The sequence below is a fragment of the Colossoma macropomum genome, unplaced genomic scaffold (assembly GCF_904425465.1).
Source record: "Colossoma macropomum unplaced genomic scaffold, Colossoma_macropomum, whole genome shotgun sequence".
Classification (NCBI taxonomy): Eukaryota; Metazoa; Chordata; class Actinopteri; order Characiformes; family Serrasalmidae; genus Colossoma; species Colossoma macropomum.
In genome coordinates this window covers 9,670,085-9,693,296 of record NW_023494794.1, presented here as the reverse complement: position 1 = coordinate 9,693,296, position 23,212 = coordinate 9,670,085, and the positions used below count along the sequence as shown (strand labels likewise).

Genomic DNA, 23,212 nt, shown 5'->3' with positions numbered 1-23,212 from the left:
GATCATTCCTCAGCGGTGGGTATACGAGGTAAACCTGCATTCGTGTGTAAACCCACCTGATAAATGCATCATAGAAAATCCTGAGAGCAAATCCAGGCTGACATTTCAGTTTTTGGCCCCACAGAGCAGAAGAAGCCTTTTTTGTAGCATTAGCTCTGTAACTACAGCCCAAAGGTCCTTCAGTCTCATCTGATGGCTGCTGTTGTGCTCTTAAACCCAAGCTGGCTGCAGAGAGACTGTCCCAGTAACAGAAGGTCATCTGGGCTACAGATCTGCTCGAGCCCTTCTGGGGTCAGATCCACCAAAGTGTCTTAAGAAGTAAAATCTTCTTAGATGTGCCTTCTTTACTTCAGATTTGAGGGACAATTTAAGATTTTTCTAAAGTTATTCTTCAAAAAAAGAGCAACATTTTATATATATATATAAAAGCAACATATATATATGTATAATAACTATAATAGTTATTATAATAATGGATGGATGTATAATAACATCCATCCATCCAATCTTTTCAGACCAGTTCTAACACTGACCCTCATTCTTAGATTCTGATTATGCTGCTTCAGTTCTGACTCTGACTCTAATCCTGATGCTCTCTGTGTGCAGCATGCGTCTCTGGCGGCGAGTCGTTCGGACAAGGGCACGAGCGTGTCGAGCCGCTCCCTCGGCGCACGCTGCCGGAACTCCATGGCTTCCTGCTCGGACGATCAGCCGCACATCGGCAACTACCGGTTCCTCAAGACCATCGGCAAGGGCAACTTCGCCAAAGTTAAACTGGCCCGCCACATCCTCACCGGCCGAGAGGTGAGAGCCACACTTCATGTGAAAGGGGAACTCCACCGGTTTTTCAAAATTTGCTGCATAATACAGTGGCTGAGATACAAACAAACTTTGTTTGAGAAATGTTTGAAAAATCTGTTCCCTTTAACCTTTTACAACTCAGGGAAGTTAGAAGTCTTGAGTTATTACATTTTGCTATGCTATTTAAATACAGTTACGCAGTTACTTTGTACTTAATCATGTAATAAATTACATTAACATTTGATTTACATTGGAGTTTTCTTATTTTTGTTTTAAACTGTTTTATCTATATTTTCAGTTTGTTTAGAAGTCAGAAAAGCTGACACAACACAATTAGCAAATCCAAAAAAATAGTCTGGATTGAAAGTTTAGAATCTGCACACAGAACTTCTCATCTTGTTTCAGTGAGCTTCAAATTACTGTATTCTTTTTTTTTCTGGTGATAACTGTGACTTCTCAGCCCTAAACCTTGACCATTAACCAGAGTTTAAATGACCAGTAATGGAACAGTTTGGCGAAAGAAATATCAAACGTACACAATTTTGCTACTTTTTCCAGATGCAGTCAATCAGCCGAGTCATGCTTGTTGTCCACATTTTGCTTCTTTACTTTAGTGCTGCAGCTACAATGCTAACGTTGCTATACTAGAACACTGGAAGTCAATAGTCACCCGAATCTTTTCAGTAAATACATCCTCAAAGCTTCCCTCAACCACATCCAAGCCTTCATTTAAGGGACAATTTACTACATTTTTCTTGTTTTTTGTTTTTTCTCTTGAGGTCCACTTATAGCTTATGTGTGGTTTTATTGACCCCAAACTGTCATAATTCATTTTTATAATCTCTGTTTAACCCTTAGAATTAAACAGGCTGTTTTTTATTATTGCACCTTTAGGACTGATATATGTAAACTACCTCTGTTCTTATTGGCTGCCCTGTATTGTGCTTCATTGTAAAAGCACTCAGAGCTGAAACACTGTATTTACATACATCCACACTGGATATGTGGATGTATGTAAACGAGTTGACTGTTGTGACATCAGAGAAACAATGTATTCAAAACAGGACAGTTTTGTAGCTTAGTTTGATATAGACTGTATGGACATGGTGCGTTTTGGAACATGTTAACATGTTACTTTAAACTGCTTATGTTTTAAACATGTGGAATTCAGTTTTCTGTGATTTGGGCCTTTTAAGCCCTTTATTGAGAAGTATAACAATAACAATAAATAAATCATCATGCATACAACTAGAAGTCTAAAACGACTGACCACAGCATTCCCCATTCAAGTCTGCACAGCCTTAAAGAAAAGCTGGATGCAGTTTTAGGGGAATGAGGGAAGTTTTGGAGTAATCACAGAAAAGATTTGGGTGACTATTGGCTTCTAGTGTTTGTTAGCAACACCTCGTAGCTCCCAATAACAAACTAAAGAGCAGAATTTTGACACCAAACCATGTCTTGGCTGGTCTGGAAAACGTGCAAAAATGTGTAAATTAGATTTTTTATGTCAAACTATTTCTTTAATCATTGTTACAAAAGACATAAGCAGGGTTAGCTCTGCTAGCTCTGATTCCACGTGGAAGTGTTGGCTGATTGGTACGATGGTGTTTTAGGGCCACTGTTAATAAAAGTAAAAATAGTAGACTTCGAGAATAAAGTCGTAATATTTCAAGAAAAAAGTCGTACGGTGTGATATTTTGAGAAAAAAAATATATTTCGAGAATAAAATCGTACTTTTTTGAGAAAAAAGTCATGGAATTACAGCATTAAAGTGGCATTAATACCAGGAAAGGTCGCAATATTGTGGCCAAAGGCTTTGCAGCCCGCTCCTCATATTAAAATGAGGGGTGGTGAGTTGGTGGAGTTATACTTTCATATCGATTCACCTATAAAGAAACACTCAGTCTCCCTGTCTCTCCTGCACATCAGCACCAGCCTGTTTTTTCTCAGATTTTTTTCTCGAAATATCATACTGTACGACTTTTTTCTCGAAATATCATACTGTACGACTTTTTTCTCAAAATAGTACAACTTTATTCTCGAAGTCTACTATTTTTATTTTTATTAACAGTGGCCCTACGACTCCGTCGTAGATTGGTTGAGAGAGGTAGAGAGTGAAACAGAGAGAAGCAGTGGAAGGTAGAGAGCTGTAGCTGAGCGGCGTGTCTGAATCAGACCTTTCAGGACGCACGGCTGGCTGCCCTCACACTCTGACAGATTTGTGTCACCGGACGGTGAACAGGCACGCCGTACTAGTGTGAAGAGAAACATTCATCATTTATGTGTAAAAACGCAGCAGTCAGAGCGAGAAGAGGCTCTAAAATCAGCAGACGAAGAGGAAACTAATCTCCTCGTTGTGGGTGTTGTGCCCTTATTGTATGAATCATGTGGAAATATTAGAAAGACGCTGTATTTGTCCTCAGTGTGTTGGCAGTGGCAGGACGGTGCCGTATTCCTGCGGTTGGCCGACTAATAATTCAGCTCTAATGAGTTATTAGCTTTGGATGCTTTATCTGCTCCATATGCTCAGTCGGATTCAGTAACTGATCAGGCTTTTGTGTGTTTTTTATGCTTTCACTCATTTCAGGTTGCAATAAAGATCATCGACAAAACTCAGCTGAATCCAACCAGCCTGCAAAAGGTGAGCAGCACCGGTTCCGTTCTGCGTTTTCTGTGTTATCAAAGTAGTGTAGACATGCAGTAAACCGCTCTCTTTCAGAGTCTGTAGTCCTGTTCATTCTTTTTCACCCCTGAGATGTTATATCTTAATAAATACAGCAGGGATGCGACAATTCATTGATTTGATTGATGAATTATCTCCTAATTCCTATGTTACAGTATATTCAGGTGCAAACTTCAGAATGTTAAAGGGTTTATATTCTATTTTTTTCCCCTATATGATCCATTTATGTTGTGATCTTCTGTCCCAAAAACAGTCCCTTCATTTTTGCATCACCACAACCTCTTTATCCTTTAGAAATCTACTTCTGTTACTCCGCATTTCAGTCACATACAAACGTCCGGTCAAATGTTGTTGGTTTTTTAAGTGAAAATAAGTAAAATAACAAACTTAAATATCACACTTGTCTGCAAACTTTAGTGCACAGTTTGTATTTATTTGCTGAGTTTAACATACAGTTTATGTTTTTTTTTTATAATATGTAAAATTAATCAATTAGACACTCTTAAAAAAGATGGTTCTTCAAGCGTTCTTTAGTAAAGAACACTCAACGAACTCTTGGCATGACTAAAGGATTCTTTGCACCATGAAATGGTTCTTCAGATCGATGGAGAATGTGCTGTAGATGGTCCTATAGAGAACCTTTTTGAAAGAGGTTCTCTACAGCCCCAAAAAGAGTATTGTTACAAGCTTGGCATTGCAACAACAGAAGAATTCATTTGGGTGCTATATAGAACCTTTTTCAAACAAGCACATTTTCCATCGATCTGAAGAACCCTATAATCATGCAGAAGGTTCTTTGAGTGTTCATGGTCCTATATAGAACCATTTTCTTTACTAAAGAACCCTTGAAGAACCTTCTTTTTTAAGAGTGTACAGTAATTGTACAATTACAGACTGTAGTCCATCTGTTTCTCTGTGTACTTTGTTAGCCCCCTTTTACCCTGTTCTTCAGTGGTCAGGACCCCCATGGACCCTCACAGAGCAGGTACTATTTGGGTGGTGGATCATTCTCAGCACTGCAGTAACACTGACGTGGTGGTGGTGTGTTAGTGTGTGTTGTGCTGGTCTGAGTGGATCAGACACAGCAGTGCTGCTGGAGTTTTTAAACACCTCAGTGTCGCTGCTGGACTGAGAATAGTCCACCAACCAAAAATATCCAGCCAACAGTGTCCTGTGGGCAGCGTCCTGTGACCACTGATGAAGGACTAGAGGATGACCAACACAAACTGTGCAGCAGCAGATGAGCTATCGTCTCTGACTTTACATCTACAAGGTGGACTGACAAGGTAGGAGTGTCTAATAGAGTGGACAGTGAGTGGACACAGTGTTTAAAAACTCCAGCAGCACTGCTGTGTCTGATCCACTCGTACCAGAACAACACACACTAACACACCACCACCACGTCAGTGTTACTGCAGTGCTGAGAATGATCCACCACCCAAATAGTACCTGCTCTGTGAGGGTCCATAGGGGTCCTGACCACTGAAGAACAGGGTAAAAGGGGGCTAACAAAGTATGCAGAGAAACAGATGGACTACAGTCTGTAACTGTAGAACTACAAAGTGCACCTATATAGTAAGTGGAGCTGATAAAATGGACAGTGAGCGTAGAAACAAGGAGGTGGTCAGAATGTTATGCCTGATCAGTGTATAAATACCATAGTATGGGCCTTTTATATCAGTTCACTTTATCAGCCAAACAGAACCCCAGCCTGCATGAATTACTCAGTTGATAATGGATGAATGGATGGATGTGTGTATATGGATGGATAGTTGGATGATTGCAGCTCGGACTGAAGGGTGGATGGCTCTATTTGTGTATGTAAGCCTATGTATAGATAGCCGTATGTACAGAATGCATGGACGGATGGAGCTGATGTGACTGTGTGTGTATATTGTTCGCAAGTGTGGAACAGTGAGTCCCTGTTCGTGGCTGTGTGCTCTGTGACTCATCTCCCTCACACTAGATTATCTGTGGCCTGCTTTAGCTCCTGCAGAGTCCAGCCCCTGTATAGTGGCACTCTGTAGCACACTGGACTATCTATAGCCTGCTGTTCTCAACCAGTGAGCACCCATAAGCCCCTTTTACACATGCAGTTTTAGTCAGATATTTACCAGTCATTGAACGGGAAAGGGGTTAAGTGTGGACACCAACACAAGCACCTGCAATCCCTGAGAAATGACCCTTATGTGGATGATGGGTACATTACTGGTAAACACAGTGCTGATTAGACTGCAACCATCAAACTGGAAAATTTTTGTGTTGGATTTTGTTTTTTACAAATTAATTTTGTTGGTTTCGTGTTGGATTTTGTAGATGATTCATCAAAAATATGCAGTGCTTATGTGCTACGCTACTGCACAGGTCACTACTGCGCAGGTCACTACTGCGCAAAAGTGATGCAGCATGGCCAACAAAGCAGAACATTTGTTTGTGGCTTTTGCTTTTGCATATATTATAAAATAAACCACCCAAAACACAGTAAGAAGGACAAAGCTGAAGTTGGCTTCCTATTCGCCAGCTTCTTGTTCGAGTTTTCCTGTTCCGCCTTAAATGGTGCAACAGTCACTTTCTGGTGCCTAAAGCTGCACCATTTAAGGTGGAACAGGAAAATTCGAACAAGAAGCTGGCTGATGCAGCTGGTAAGGTAACGTGTAAGAAGGTGCTAACGTTAATCTATTATGAATATCTACACAGATTAAAGAATGCTATAATGTACATAGCTACAAAGCTTTAACCACCATTGTAAATAAATAACTACTACATAAAGATCCGCTGAATAGACTATTAAATGAAATGAGCTTAATATAAAACCAGAGGAAAAACAATCACATCAACAGGTTCTCAGGTCCTCACGGCCATATCTACACAAACATCACACAAACAATAAACATCACACAGACATGAGTGTGGATCACTGCGTTCCCTCCGTTATATAATCCTATCCTGCTTACTAAAAGCAATATTCTTGAAATAGTGTAATTTTGGACAATATCTTTCTTAAACTGCTGCTCTGTAATGGTACTGAATGCAGTCCAGCAGCGATGTTGACCGCCCCAAAATTGCGGCGCCGTTGACGTGCCTGGCTGGACCCGACGCGGCATCTAGGCATGCTGTGGTTAGCACTGTGCAAACTGCATAGCTCAATTATTACACATTTGCCTCAAAACATTTTCTGTAATTTTAAATACATCTACTTATAATAATAATAATAATAATAATAATAATGTTAGCTGATAAAACAAATATACAAAAAAAGAGAACTAAAGCTGAAGTAAAGTAAAAAGCTGGGATTGTTTCATTTATGTATAGTTTGGGGGAGTTTTTATTATATGAACCTTATGCTGTAGAATTTAATCCGAACGATCAACATATAATGTATCTTTCACAAACGCTCACAAGTTCTACAGATTACGGTGCACAAATTACTGCTGTTTGACTTTCTGATGTGTCGCTCGTCGGATTGAATTTGCTGATGTCGGACGTAGTGGTCTTTTTTTCACCGTGTCGTTTGGGACACTCCTGACAGTGGACTGGCCTGTCATTTCTCCTTAGTGTAGAACCGTCCACTCAGAGCCCACAGGGAGGAAAAGAGAGAGAGAGTGCAAGAAACGCAGAAGAAGAGGGAGGCTGAATTTGACGCAATGTCCAGTGATGTTGTGGCTCTGCACTGAGTCTGTGTTACTGTACAGAAATCTCAGCAGCTCTAGAATAGAGCGGTTAGTCTAAGCGGTCAGTTAAGTCTCCGGCCAAACCACAGCTGTTCTGAGGTCAGCTGAGAACCAGGCACTGCTGACGGTGTGGTCTCCTTTCCGAGGTCCGGTGTCCTCTTGCTAGTTACAGGAATGTCTGCATCAGTTGAGTGGTGAAGGAATGGGCGGAGCTTAGCCGCTTTAGGCTGAATAGTGTGGATTTGTCTCTCCAGTAGTAGTGTAGCTCCGCCCATTCGCACTGAAGTTAGTAGGAGTGTTGCAGCCTGGCCTTTTTGAATGAGGGCGCAATACAGGACGGCCAGTCAGAACACAGCTCATTGAAATATAGCTCATATATGAAATATGTCTTACAGGCACAGATCTAAGGGATAAACAGAGGCTGGAAAAATGAGTTATGAATGTTTTTGGTACAGAAGCCTCGTAAAAATGCAGCATATGGACCCTCTGAGTTTCAGCTCTACTGTTTTCCTGTCGTGGCTCACTGTTGCAGCTTCACACGTTTGTGATCGTACGTCGACTCTGCTTTCTTTGCCCAGGATGTAAACAGCTCACCTGGGACGTTGGCATGGAGACGGCGGTCATCGCTGCCAAATTCTAAATGCTTTAAAAGCGAGCCACACATCTTGCGTCTGACCACAGCCAAGCTCAGAACTTTTCATCCGAGGCATAAATAAGGATTTGTTGACAAGCTAAATGTCAACAGAGCGAGAAAACTGATCCAGGATCAGCTCCTCTTGATGGTCATTACAGCCTAAAAAGCCAAAACTGAGCCCAGTCCAGCGTCAACAGTCCACAGAAGGAAGCACGTTTTTCGAAAGCAGCGTTTGTTTATGCGCATTTATTCTATTTGTAATGCATGATGGCAAATCCCTGTGTGTGAGTGTGTGTGTGAGTGTGTGTGTGTGTGTGTGTCTGTGTGTGTTGGAGAAGAAAGGTCGACAGCTGCGGTCCTCCACAGGCCTACAGTCCCCCACAGTGTCTCAATCTGAGCCCTATATAACACACACCCACCACACGTGCACACACACACACACACACGGACGAGCACCTAACACACACAAACAAGCACACGTTTGTTTTTATACCTTGTCAGGATGTAGGGCACATATGTCTCATATATATATATATATATATATATATATATATAAATGTTGCTGCTTTCCAAAATGGTAACTTTACAGGAGAAGGAAAAAAACCTGCTTTACTTTTAATGTAAGTCAATGGAACCAGACTTTTAATCTTAGAAGTTGGTTTAGCTTTTTCTGCTTCTCACCATCCAAATAATCAAACCCATTCAGTGGTGTTGAGGTCTGGACTCTGGGGTGGTCAGTCCATTGTTCAGCTTCTTTGTCTGATGTGTCCGTCTCCTTTTCTCAGTGAGGTTCTTCTTGATCAGCTACACATCCTTTCAGACCCATAGCGCTGAGTCGTCTTCTCACAGTGGAAGGATGGACAGAAACACCTGTGGATGTTTTCAGATTTGAAGCAGCTTGATTTTCTCCTCTCTCTCAAAGATGAAAGCTTTAAGTGCTGTTTATCTGATGGGGGCAGTTTTGGTGGTCAACCGGGTCTTCCCGGTGGTTGTTAGGAGCTCCATTTTCTCTGTAGTTTTTAATTTTTTGAATCAAGTTTTTGTAAACTCCTGTTTTTTTCACTTTAACTTCCTCCTTCCTTATGCAGGTGGAGTAACTTCTATCTAATTTTCTCCCAAATATCTCCTGAAAGTGATAATTTGTACTGGAAGGCCGTTTAAACGTCCCTATTGAGGAGCGGCGCACTAAACATACAGTGCTGCGTGTACCACTGTTAGCAGTACTGCTGATGTGCATGTACGGTGTTATTCATCGTCGCTGGCACTGTGCCAGGCCGTATAGGTTGTGTTACTTGTTCCCCCACCACACGTGTGTTCTGTATCACATGTTAATGTGCTGCGGTTTCCCTACTTAAACACACGTGACTCATCACCGCAGCTGATGAAGTGAATCAGGTGTGTGTAATGTGTGGTCACTGAGTGGTCTGTTTTTTTAGGGCAGGGTCCTGGGAGTTTCACACACGCCCTCTGAACAGTACGTAGTACATCCAAGCTAGATATGCAACAATATGCAGCAAATCTACAGATACGAGTGACAGAAACCACATAAGCAAGTCTGCATAAGATTACCTAAAGGGGAATTCCACCAATTTTTCAAAATTTCTGCATTTTTCAGTGGTTGAGGTGTAAACAAAGTCAATCAGAGTGGTTTGATGTGAAATGGTTCATTGTAGAGAAAGTCAGACTCAGATTTCTTTACAGTGGTGGTGATAGGAACCAGGGGTCGCCATGACTACAACACAAACATAGACATTTTATTAAATGTCCAAAAGCAACAGTGAACCTAACTGTGCCTTCTGAGTTTTATATGTAATGTTGATGTGAAAAATATGAAAAAATAAGATTTTCTTGTCTTGCAACACCCTGCATGCACCCCTCCTCTATGGATGTATCTCAGGCATCAGGCAATCATTTCATGTAATGACTTTCTGTGAGGGAGCTTAAGCTGCATAGGACGTCTGGTTCCCATCACCACCGCTGTGAGCAATTCTAATTCAGTAAGTGTCTCTAGAACAGATCGTTTCACACCAAACCACTCTGAATGACTTGGTTTACATCTTGACCACTTAATTATGCAGAAATGTTGAGAAATGAGTGGAATTCCCTTTAAATAGTATAAGGTTTTCATGATGGGTAGCTTTGCTGTCACTGGAGCTCCCTGTTTGTGGAGTGGCGTCCTGGCAGCTGCGCAGGTATCCCATAATCCTCCACGGCTCAGCTGGGCCAGGCATTAGAATTCTTACTGAGGTTTCCATGGTAACAGCGCTGATCTATAGGGTCCTGCCTAAAGGCGAGAGAGAGAGGGAGAGAGGAGGAGTGTGGAAATGGGAGGGGGGGGGCTGTTGTGCATTGTATTGTCTATGATACATGAGTTTTGAGTCGATTTATCATAATCCATCATCATATTGTAATTGAATCTGATTGGTTAACATTCAAAACAATTCAGAAATATTGATTCTTTTAAAGTCTGGTTTCTTAATGAAGCCGAAGTGAAACCACATATCTGACCTGAGTGCTGCTGGAGCTGCTCACAGCAGTTAATGTCTTTTTTCCTCTGGTTGTCTTTCTTAAAGGGCCCATATCCTACATTTCTATTGTTTATTTCATTTGTCTGCTTATGATGTTTTGTTGATGTGTTTTTTTCTTTTCTTTTTATTTATTCATTCATTTTTAAAAAACCAAAACAGCCATATTTCATTTTTACTATTTAAGACTATTTTCCTCTCTTTATCTCTTAGAAATGAACACATTTTTCTTACTGTGCCTTATATGTAAATGAGGTCTGATCTGATTGGCTGCCCTGCATTCTGACTGCTTTAAAAAAAGCAGACCAGGCTGAAAGACTTAACTGCAGTAGTCTGAATAGCTGGATGTGTATAAATGCTTTGTATTTTTGTGAGATCACTAAAAACAATGAATTCAAAGCAGCCTGTTAGGCAGCTTAGTGTCCAGTTCATCCATGGACTGTATGGACTGTGGTGGGGGCGTGAACATTTTTTGAAACACTGTTTACATGCTACATCAACCTCTTTTATTAAAAAAAAAACAAAAAACAAAAAAAACAAGGAAAATATGGGCCCTTTAATTATCCTTCAACATCGGCCACTAGAGGGCACTAATGAGATCGTCCAAAATAAATGGATTTCTAAGGAGCTTTTGTGCACTCGTGGTTCGTAGTAGCAATATGCATAATAAATATACAGTAATAAATATACAGGCTAATCAGATACATAATAAATACACTATATGGACAAAAGTATTGGGACACTTCTACATTACACCCATGGGAGCTTTTATGACTCCATAGGCATTAATATGGAGTTGGTCCTCCTTTGCAGCTATAACAGCTTCCACTCCTCTAGGAAGCTTCCTATAAGATTCTGAAGAGTGTCTGTGGGAATTTTTGCCCATTTATCCAGAAGAACATTTGTGAGGTCAGACACTGATGTTGGACGAGAGGGCCTGGCTCACAATCTCCATTCTCGTTCATCCCAAAGGTGTTTGATGGGGTGGAGGTCAGGGCTCTGTGAGGGCCAGTCAAGTTCTTCCACACCAAACTCACCCAGCCTTGACTTTATGGACCTTGCTTTGTGCACTGGGCCTCAGTCACGCTGGAACAGAAAAGGTTCTTCCTCAAACTGTTCCACAAAGTTGGAGGCTACAATTGTCTAAAATGTCTTGGTGCTGGAGCATTAAGATTTCCCTTCACTGGAACTAAGGGTTCTAGACCAACCCCTGAAAAACAACCCCATATCATCATCCCTCCACCACCAAACTTTACAGTTGGCACAGTGCAGTCAGGCAGGTAACGTTCGCCTGGTTTTCCAAACCAGCATTATAAACAGCGCAATATTAGAGGTGAAATATAATAAACCAATATAACACGTTAGCCATGAGCTGTTATGTTAGCCCTGAGCTAATTTACTAGCCGACAGCTAACAGACTAGCCACGAAATACAGTGGCATACAATACAGCATGATGTGGTACAACACCGTTTGCTTCAGTACAGTATGAAATATGTTATTACACCCTTATTGTAATTGTATAATGGCTATAACTAAGGAACAGTACTGAATGTGGATCGTCTTGTCTGGATAATGTTACCTGTGATTAGCGTCAGCACTGGTGCTGATACTGATCCAGTTTATGGAGTCATCACAACATCTAGACCTAGATCTGATTTTCCTTTTTGAGTGTAACTTTAAGATTTTATTGGAGTGTGGAGATTATCTCCAGATTATCTTCAGATTATTCTTTTAGGGCAGCCTGTGTGCGTGTGTGTGTGTGTGTGTGTGTGTGAGAGAGTGTGTGTGTGTGTGAGAGAGTGTGTGTGTGTGTGTGTGTGTGTGTGTGTGTGTGTGTGTGAGAGAGTGTGTGTGTGTGTGTGTGTGTGTGTGTGTGTGAGAGAGTGTGTGTGTGTGTGTTCTCATCCGGTTCCTCTTTTTCTCTGCAGCTGTTTCGGGAGGTGCGGATCATGAAGGCTCTTCATCACCCCAACATAGGTAACACATACACACACACACACACACACACTACTCTCTCTCTCTCTCTCTCTCTCTCTCTCTCTCTCTGTGTCTCTCTCTTTCAACCACATTCACTCCCACTCTTACTCTTTCTCTCTCACACACACACAGTAAAAAGTAATCCTGTACAGCTGGTGGTCAGATCAGCTCTCCAGTATTAAACACTATTAGTCCTTATTCAGCTCAGTAATGCATCATAAAAACATCCTTCATTCAGAGTTATTTATGTCTGTCTGTCTATCTATCTATCTATCTGACAAAAAATTAGTCAGCTTACGTGTTTAAGGTGGTAGTAACTTAGGCCCCTGCAGATGGCGTTGCACAAGGAGGAGCGGGCTATAAATACCTGCGGGGTGTACGACGGGATTCATAGATTGAGAAGAGGTGGTACAGTGCGGTGAATGTCTTATTCAATATGTAGAAATTGGGTCGCAAAGCAGATGTTAATGATTGGCAAAAAAGGAGTGATTGCATTTGGGTGTGAAGGAAGTAGCTGAATTTGCAGGCGTATTGAAGCGTACAGTCATACAGGTCGACCAGCAGTGGCGAAAATCCCAGTCTACAGAAAATTCTTGTCAGAATTGTGGCCGAAAGATGAAACTGATGGACAGGGACTGTCTGCGTTTTTCCAGCGTCTGAATAAAAATGACTTCGCTTCCAGGCAAGAATTGCTTCTAGAAGTCAGCGCAGGTCCTTCACAACCAGTTTCTGAAAGAACACTCCGCATACCATGAACATATGGAGCAGAGTGGCTCACAAGAGGGCTTTGCTCACTTCTGCTCGCAAAGCTGCCCGATTATAGTGGACGAAGAGACAAACACTGGACTGTTTATGACTGGAAACGTGTTATCTGGTCAGATGAAACTCATTCCTGTCTGTGTGTGAATGATCCTCGGGGTCGTGTTCATCGTAGACCTCAGGGAGCCTTCAGTGAGGACTGTGTGCAGGTGTGGTTCAAGCTGGAGGAGCTCTGTGATGTGGGGGTGTTTTACTTATGTCGTTTGGTTGAGGCGACAGTAAATTTGAACCACAGTGCCGACACTGAGCTGCTGGACAACCAGCTTTTACCTTTTGCTCATCATCTTCCTGAGGAACCTAACATCCCTATCCCTGTATTACAGGATGACAGTCTTCTGTCTGTCTGCCTGTCTGTCTACATATCTGTCTATCTGTGTGTCTATCCATCTGTGTGATTTTATGCTTATGAAATTGTCTGAAAGATGTGTGTTATTTGTTTACTTGGCACACAAAATTGTGAATTTCTGATTTGGTTTATTTCTTTGGTCAATATAATATTTTGTGTTTTCAGTGCAACTGTTTGAGGTGATTGAGACGGAGAAGACCCTTTACCTAGTCATGGAGTACGCTAGCGGAGGTACGGTCAACACATCGGTTATTTCACAGTGTGTACTTCCAGCTAGGGCCGAATGATATGTCAACAGCTGATAAGTGGAGAACACTTTGATACTATTTTTGGTCCAGTATTGGAATTACAGCTGAAAAGTACAATGATTACTTGCTAAGTAAAAAGTGGAGTTATTCGTAGTCGTCAGAGGCCAACACACAGCCAGGCAGGTACATGCAAGACGAAGGGTCAACATGCCAAAAGGACTGAGAGCTACCAGTAAAACCAAAGACAAGAAAACATGTAAAACATCTAAGAAACACACAGAAATATGGCAAGACGGAGCTCGATGACCAGTACAAAATGGGGGAGTCAGTGTGATGTCGTCTCAGCGACACCACCTTTTTGCTTGTGCTCGAATTGATGCGCTAAATACTTTCAGTGTTGCTAATTTAATTCATTCAAAAACTAGTACAGCATGAGCTGGAATTAGCAGCTGGCATCTACAGTTTTAACCACTCGTATGTTCACTGCACTTCATGTAATATATATCATATATAATGCATTATTTTTATTAGTATGCAGGATTAAATATCAGTTATCAGAACTGATCTCAGCCCTGAAATATTAGATTTCGTATCATCTTTATTCTTGGATGATATGATGATAAGATGATATTGGCAGTGGAGTCAGAGAGTAGTAAGTACACTTCTATATGCATATTCATTAACTTGCAAAATCTCCATTCATTTATAGGCCTGCTGTTGCGTTCATTAGCATAATGAGGCCTTAGCCTGCTGGATGAGTCTTAGCATGTTAGCATGTTTTATTAAATAAGGGTGTTTTTCAGGTGAGGTGTTTGACTACCTGGTGTCTCACGGGAGGATGAAGGAGATTGAAGCGAGAGCCAAATTCAGACAGGTGAGCACAGACTGAGTTTGGTGTCTGATATAATGCTGATAGATTGTGTTGTGTGAGTTTTAAGGGGAATATACAATATTTTTTCCTGCAATTTCTGCATAATTCAGCAGGTGAAATGTAATCACGAGTCATTCAGAGTGGCTGACTCTGTCTTTACAGTGGTGCTGATAGGAACCAGGGGTCACAAACACAAATATAGGCATTTTATTTACTCTTCAAAATGACCAATGTTTTAAAATGAATTTTACTGAGGTTTTTAATGTTGATAGTGTTAAAATAACGGTGAACCTGGAAAAAATAAGTTTTGTTTGGATGTTACAATGCCTGCCTGTATCTCTCCACACTTTAAACATACATTTTAGGCTGAAACCTTCTCAAAATTATCATAAAATAATGTTTCAGCCATCATATTCATATCCATTTAATTTATTGGCTTTCTGTGAAGGACATTTTAGAGGCATTAAACTCTTTTTATCACCACCAATGTGAACAGTTCTGATTTGATTTCTCTAGAATGGAGCATTTCACATCAAACCACTCTGAATGACTTTACATCTTAACCATTTGATTATGTGTAAACTGAAAAAAAAATGGTGGAATTGCCCTTAAAGACTCCCTTTGGTGTCATTTTAAGAGACGGAAACAGAAAAAAACAGTCAAAAAGCTACATCAGGTTTAAAAGACATTCCTTTAGCACAGAGTAGCAGCATTTAGGAAGCATGAGGTCATTAACTTAATTATGATATATGATCTGATTCTGTGGTGCTGTGATATATTTAGAAAATGTTGTGATATTGAATCTTATCAGTGCCACCCAGCACTAAATAAACTATCATGTGAACAGTTGTATTAATAGGAGATCCTTGAGCTTTGCCAGCTTTGTTTATTTGTCTGTTTGTTTGCAGATCGTCTCTGCTGTTCATTACTGTCACCAGAAGAACATAGTCCACAGGGACCTGAAGGTAAGCTGGAGAACATCTTAAACATCTGTTAGAAGTAGAGCCGTCATGTTTACTCATATCTCAAGTCCTTATTTGTCCAAAATAACATTATTCCGATTTTTAGAAGTGTTGAGTTTTCTTAAATTTGACGTTAGTTAGGAAACAGTGAGGTCTCTTTCCTTGGTTTGTAGTGCATGAGCTACATTTGGTACATTGTCACCTCAAATCTGGTCTTACATTGACAAGTATTAAAGGGCCCATATGATGGAAAACCCAAATTTCTGGACTTCGTTTAAATAAAAGTGTTAGACGTAGCGTGTAAATCATTTAAAGGTCCCAATCATTCACTCCCCACTCCATTACAGTTCTTATATGGAAACTAAAGCAGGTAAAAGTGGCCCAAATCTGATTTTCTCACCAAATCCGATTTTTTTGTTCGGTTGTTCACATTATCTTTTAAATGTGATCTGTATGCCACATCAGTCTGAACAGATCAGCTGCTAAACCGAACCGCATGTGCAAAAGAACAGTGCTTCACGTGGCTCATCCAGAGGTAAACAATCATAACCGCCAAAGAACGCCAGTCGCTCCCGGAGGGCTCAGTTTCATCTTCGCCAGCATGCGTAAACATTAGGGGTGATGCGTAAACATTAGGGGTGATGCGTAAACATTACCCCAAATGTTTATGAGGTCTCAGCAGTGCGAAATTATAACGAATGTCGATAATATATGATATAATGATACACACCAATCAGGCATTACATTATGACCACCTCCTTGTTTCTATGCTGATTGTCCACAGCAGCACTGCTGTGTCTGATCCACTCAGACCAGCGCAACACACACTAACACACCACCACCACATCAGTGTTACTGCAGTGCTGAGAATGATCCACCACCCAAATAGTACCTGCTCTGTGAGGGTCCATGGGGGTCCAGACCACTGAAGAACAGGGTAAAAGGGGGCTAACAAAGTACACAGAGAAACAGATGGACCACAGTCTGTAACTGTAGAACTACAAAGTGCACCTATATAGTAAGTGGAGCTGATAAAATGGACAATGAGCGTAGAAACAAGGTCATAATGTTATGCCTGATGTGTATATGATATAATGAATTCGTATCTGGCTGTTCAGACTGAGTCGCATTGCCGCAGATTGGATATGTATAAGATTTCAGTACCACATATGAAAGCGTCTCAAATTGGAATTGAAAATGTCAGATTCAGTGTGTTTATCTGTTCACACTGACACACTGTCACGCTTCCTGATTCTCGTTCGGACTCTCAGACCACCAAGAACTCCACTTCCCAGAATCCTTCAGTCAGTCATGAGACTCTTCCAGCCAATCACAAACCACCTAACAGATCACAGTCACCGGAATACTAATCATCATCACCTGTTGTACTCTGTATGTATACTGGTCTGTTTGAAACTTATCTTTGCGAAGTATTGCCCTTACTTAGTCTGGGCATACCAAGCCGTTTGTTTTTCTGATTGCTACTCCGTGTTTGACCTCGCTTGTTTTTGCTGCTTTCTGAATGACACACAATACAGGGCAGCCAATCAGAACAGAGCTCAATTACTCTTTTCTGTTTATCTCTAAGATGTTATATTTATGATGATAAGTTGTTGTTCAGCTCAGTTACTAACAGAATAAACAGAGACATCCTCAGCAGCTACATTTACATCTCATTTAAACACACATCTCTATTCCCTCTCACTCTGCTTCTCTCTTTCTCCTCTAATCCCTCTCTCTCTCTCACTCACAATAACTCTGACCACAGCTTTAACTCTGTATTCACATAAAACTGTGCTTTGGTCACCTCTCTCTCTCTCTCTCTCTCTCTCTCTCTCTCTCTCTCTCTCTCTCTCTCTCTCTCTCTCTGTCTCTTTTTTCTTTCTGTCTTTTGCCTTTCTCTTTCTCACGGCCCTGTTCTTCCTTTCCACCTCTTTCTACCTTTCTTCTCTCTCTCTCCCTTTCTTTCTCACTCTCTTGCTCGCTGTTTCTTTCTCTCTCACTCACTCTCCAGGCGGAGAACTTGTTGCTGGACGCTGATTCGAACATTAAGATAGCAGACTTTGGTTTCAGTAACGAGTTCACGTTGGGTAATAAACTGGACACGTTCTGTGGAAGCCCCCCGTACGCGGCCCCTGAGCTTTTTCAGGGGAAGAAGTATGACGGGCCAGAGGTGGACATCTGGAGCCTAGGGGTCATCCTCTACACGCTGGTCAGCGGCTCGCTGCCCTTCGATGGACAGAATCTAAAGGTGTGAGTCGCTCTCTTTTTTATTTCAGACCTTCCAGTAGTTACTTCTTTAGTTCCCTACTCACTTCTTTAGTTCCCTACTCACTTCTTTAGTTCTCTACTTACTTCTTCAGTTCCCTACACACTTCTTTAGTTCCCTACACACTTCTTCAGTTCCCTACACACTTCTTCAGTTCCCTACTCACTTCTTTAGTTCCCTACACACTTCTTTAGTTCTCTACTTACTTCTTCAGTTCCCTACACACTTCTTTAGTTCCCTACACACTTCTTCAGTTCCCTACACACTTCTTCAGTTCCCTACTCACTTCTTTAGTTCCCTACACACTTCTTTAGTTCTCTACTCACTTCTTTAGTTCTCTACTCACTTCTTTAGTTCTCTACTCACTTCTTCAGTTCCCTACACACTTCTTTAGTTCCCTACTAGTCACTTCTTTAGTTCCCTATGCACTTCTTTAGTTCCTTACATACTTCTTTAGTTCCCTATGCACTTCTTTAGTTCCCTACGCACTTCTTTAGTTCCCTACACACTTCTTTAGTTCTCTACTCACTTCTTTAGTTCTCTACTCACTTCTTTAGTTCCCTACTCACTTCTTTAGTTCCCTACTCACTTCTTTAGTTCTCTACTCACTTCTTTAGTTCCCTACTCACTTCTTTAGTTCCCTACACACTTCTTTAGTTCTCTACTCACTTCTTTAGTTCTCTACTCACTTCTTTAGTTCTCTACTCACTTCTTCAGTTCCCTACACACTTCTTTAGTTCCCTACTAGTCACTTCTTTAGTTCCCTATGCACTTCTTTAGTTCCTTACATACTTCTTTAGTTCCCTATGCACTTCTTTAGTTCCCTACGCACTTCTTTAGTTCCCTACACACTTCTTTAGTTCTCTACTCACTTCTTTAGTTCCCTATGCACTTCTTTAGTTCCCTACTCACTTCTTTAGTTCCCTACTCACTTCTTTAGTTCTCTACTCACTTCTTTAGTTCCCTACTCACTTCTTTAGTTCCCTACTCACTTCTTTAATTCCCTACTCACTGCAATAGATCCTTGTTCTCCTCTTCAGTTCCCTACTTACTTCTTTAGTTCCCTACTCACTACAATAGATCCTTGTTCTCCTCTTCAGTTCCCTACTTACTTCTTTAGTTCCCTACTCACTTCTTTAGTTCCCTACTCACTTCTTTAGTTCCCTACTCACTGCAATAGATCCTTGTTCTCCTCTTCAGTTCCCTACTCACTTCTTTAGTTCCCTACTCACTGCAATAGATCCTTGTTCTCCTCTTCAGTTCCCTACTCACTTCTTTAGTTCCCTACTCACTTCTTTAGTTCCCTACACACTTCTTTAGTTCCCTACTCACTTCTTTAGTTCTGTACTCATTTTAGTCACTCTCTACTCATGTCAAAGGTTCCCTACTCAATTATTTTATTCACACAGTTTCATAGTTCCCTACTTAGTTCCCTACTAGTCACGCCTTTACCTCCCCTCTCAAGTAAGGAGCTCTGTACTCACTTCATTAGTTTCATACTCACAACAGCAGCCATCTCCTCGCTTATTTAGTTCCTGAATCAATTCTTTAATTCCCTACTTACTTTAATAATTCCTACTTTGCTTCAATAGATCCCTACTTGCTTCAGTAGCTACCAACTCACCTCAGCAGATCCCTACTTATTTCAGTGGTTCCATACTCTATTCAGAAGCTCACTACAGTAGCTCCCTACTCTCTTTTTTAGCTCCCTACTACATTTTAGTGGTTCTGTTCTCACTTCACTATATCTGTACTTACTTCAGTGGTTCCCTACTCACTTTGGTTGTATACTACTTACTTCCTTAGTTCCCTACGCATGTCAGTAGTTCCTTACTTACTTTAGTAATTTCTCACTCACTTCAGTAGCTCCCTACTCACTTCAGTGGTTATCTACTTACTTCAGTGCTTCCCTACTCACTTCAGTGCTTCCCTACTTACTTATTTTCTTACTTACTTCAGTTGATCCCTTCTTACCTCAGTCATTCACTGATCACTTCAGTAGATCGCAACTTACTGTAGAGGTTCAGTAGATCTTTACTTACTTCAGTAGTAGCCCCCTGTTCACTTCAGTAGCACCCTACTTCCATTAAAGGCTCCCTACTTACTCACTTCAGTTGATCCCTACTTCAGTGATTCCCTAATAACTTCTGTGGCTCCCTACTCACCTCAGTTGATCCCTACTTACGTCTGTTGGTCTCTACGCAATTCAGTAGATTGCTACTTACTGTAGTGGTTCAGTAAATCTTTACTTCAGTAGTAGCTCCCTACTCATGTCAGTAGCACCCTACTTCCTTTAATAGCCCCCTACTCACTTCAGTGGTTCCCTGTTCACTTCAGTAGCTCCCTACTAATTTCAAAGACACTGTCCTTACTTTAGTAGCTGCCTTCTCACTTCAGCGGTTCCCTACTCACTTCAGTAGTTCGCTGATCACTTAAGTGGCTCCCTACTCACTTCATAGCTTACTACTTACTTCATTGGTTCCCTACTCTCTTCGGTAGCTCACTGCTTGTTTCAGTGTTTCCCTACTCACTTCATAGCTCACTATGTACTTCAGTGGTTTCCTGCTTTCTTCGTTGGTTCTTTACTCTCCTCAGTAGCTGTGTACTCTCGTATATCTATGCCATTGTCAGTACTCTGTGTTGTGTATTTCTTGATTTTGATATCTTTTGTGTGTGTGTGCTGTAGGAGCTGCGTGAGCGTGTGCTGAGGGGGAAATATCGAGTGCCCTTCTACATGTCCACTGACTGTGAGGGAATCCTGCGCAGGTTTCTGGTGCTCAACCCAAGCAAGCGCTGCACTTTGGAGGTACACAAACACACTAATAACGCCAGTGGACACAACACTGCGCACACACATGTACACCAAACACACACACACATAGAAATATACAGCCGTATGCAAAAATTTGAGCTTTCCTCTTCAAATGACTTCCAATTCTAATTGAAAACGAGTTCACACATCTTCTACATCCTCATTCTGTGCTAACTGCCTTTTCCCTTTGTGTTCCTCCGCAGCAAGTGATGAAGGATAAATGGATAAATGCAGGGTACGAGGGTGACGAGCTGAAGCCTCATGTGGAACCAGCTGAGGACTTCAGTGACCCCAGTCGCATTGGTGAGTTCACAGAGAGGCTACTAAGAGCACTATTAGCTGTTCCCAATTTTACAGGGCCTTTATTATTGGAAAACAGCCTATACCCAAAAATCCACCCCAGAGGAGTTGTGTATTTTTGGAAATTCCCCCTTTCCAAAGCGCTGTGGGATTAGAGTAGCATGTTTACAACAGATCCCTTTAATATTGACCAGTTGCATTGGCCAAACAATACATCGGTCTAGGTCTGTTTCTTCTGAATGGATTTGCACATGGAAAACAAACTCTTTTGTTTCTCTCTCCCTTTCTTAATCCTTCTCTATATTTATGTCTCTCTCTCTTTTTCTCTTTGTAGAGGTGATGGTTGGGATGGGTTTCACTACAGAGGAGATTAAGGACTCGTTACTCAGTCACAAATATGACGAAGTCACTGCTACTTACCTTCTGCTGGGCCTGAAGACTCAGGTTATACACAAATCCTCTCAGGCTTTCACTGACATACTGTTGCTGTTGCCCTAAAACCTTGTATCTGTATTTGTTTTGTTTTTTTTTTCTTTTTTATAATTTGAAAACTCCCCTTTACACTGTTAAAAATGTTGTGACCACCAAAAATGAAACAGAAAAATGTTTTTACATTAAGCTCCATTAAAAGGCTTAATGTTTTTTTTCTTCTGTAAAGTTACAGTTTTGGAGATTTTATTTTTTTTTCCCAACAGTAATGATATACTGAAGTATGAACATTTATGTCACATGTGCTAAACTCCACACTAGAGGGAAGTATATAGCGCATCCCTGCTGGAAAAACCTGCATAGACCATCACGGCTGATCACCACCAAAACCAGCATATATTGTGTTTTGGATGTTGGTATGCTGGTCAACCAGCATGATTGTGTTAGGTGACCAGCTAAACCAGCACCAGACCAGCACCACACCAGCATAAATCAGCTTAGACCCAGCACAGAGTGCATGCTGGCTTATGCTGTTTTTTTAGCAGGGTTCTATATAGCACTTTTCATTTTAGCTGTAATTTTCAGCGTTTTTAAACTTAGTGTTTCCTGCAGGAAGATAAGCTCTGGAATTGCAAACAATATGAAAAAATTACAGAAGCCTCTACCTACTGTTTGTCTCCAAATCAGGGTCTGTTTTCACACTAAGAAGAATCACCTTCACTGTTAGAGATCATGTTTCAAATGATGCAACCCGATCTTTGCATTGTGGTTCTGCATCTTTGCTACTTAGGAAAAACTCATGTGTTGTCATGGTTACAGGACGGCACAGAATCACGTGTGAGTGGCAGCATGACGTTGCCGAGAGTGAGGCCGAGCCCCATCACCAACGGAACGAACAAGCACTCCACAGGCGGCGCCGCCGCCTCTTCATCATCATCCTCCTCTTCCTCTCACAGCAAGACCCAGCGCAGCGCCTCCACTTACCACCGCCAGCGACGGCACAGCGACTTCTGTAAGAGACTGACTCTGTATAACTCAATGACACGCAAGAGACACCGGCCCCCTGAAGATGGATTAAAGCCTAGTCTCAGACTAAATTATTATGTTAATGATGATTCTCCACTGAAAATCAGTTTTGTCTAGGTTTTAGTTTAAAGTCAGTATGACAATAAAGAAATAAATTCAAATGCAAAGTTTAAACACCCCTGGTCAGTTTAAAATTTTGCAAATACAAAATTTCAATAAACAGAGTTTAACATATTCTTCTATGTCTTAAACTCAGCAAACAGATAGAAATGTAAAAACTATAAATATATAAAAACTTATAAAAATATAAATATAGAAATATAAAAAATAAATAAAACAAAAATAAGACTCTGCTCAATGTCCCTGACTCACGGCAACTTAGACTCTGCTGTCACGGCCTAGTCACGCTCTGCTACTACAGTAAGAGATGTCCTGGCTCATGGCCTATTCAAACGCTGCTACCACACTATGAAGTGTACCTGTGTGCCTAGTCAAACTCTGCTACCGCAGTAAGACGCGTCCCGGCTCACTGCCTAGTGAAACTTTGCTATCACAGTAAGAAGAGTCCCCACTCACAGCCTAGTCAAACTTCTAGTGCAGTAAGAGGCGTCCTGGCTCACGGCCTAGTCAAACTCTGTTACTGCAGTAAAAAGTGTCCTGGCTCATGGCCTAGTCAAACTCTTGTTACCGTGGTGAAAAGCGTCCTGGCTTGCAGCCTTGTCAAATTCCTTCTACCACAGTAAGAACTGTCCTGGCTTGAGGCCTAGCCAATTTTTTACCGCGGTGAAACGTGTGCTGGCTTGCGGCCCAGTCAAACTTCACTAAAACACTAAGAATT

General features: G+C 41.3%; 1 protein-coding gene across 1 annotated transcript in view; it reads left to right on the top strand.

Annotated features, from left to right (window-relative positions):
* The window catches only part of mark4a (MAP/microtubule affinity-regulating kinase 4a), a 48,935-nt gene that overhangs the window by 14,198 nt on the left and 11,525 nt on the right, over nucleotides 1–23,212 (top strand). The window contains exons 2-12 of the mRNA XM_036580123.1: nucleotides 607–804; nucleotides 3,389–3,442; nucleotides 12,244–12,292; nucleotides 13,623–13,688; nucleotides 14,509–14,579; nucleotides 15,485–15,541; nucleotides 17,553–17,789; nucleotides 20,494–20,613; nucleotides 20,823–20,922; nucleotides 21,254–21,363; nucleotides 22,168–22,360. Coding sequence (XP_036436016.1) covers nucleotides 607–804; nucleotides 3,389–3,442; nucleotides 12,244–12,292; nucleotides 13,623–13,688; nucleotides 14,509–14,579; nucleotides 15,485–15,541; nucleotides 17,553–17,789; nucleotides 20,494–20,613; nucleotides 20,823–20,922; nucleotides 21,254–21,363; nucleotides 22,168–22,360 — 1,255 coding nt within the window. The remainder of the gene's footprint in view (nucleotides 1–606; nucleotides 805–3,388; nucleotides 3,443–12,243; nucleotides 12,293–13,622; nucleotides 13,689–14,508; nucleotides 14,580–15,484; nucleotides 15,542–17,552; nucleotides 17,790–20,493; nucleotides 20,614–20,822; nucleotides 20,923–21,253; nucleotides 21,364–22,167; nucleotides 22,361–23,212) is intronic.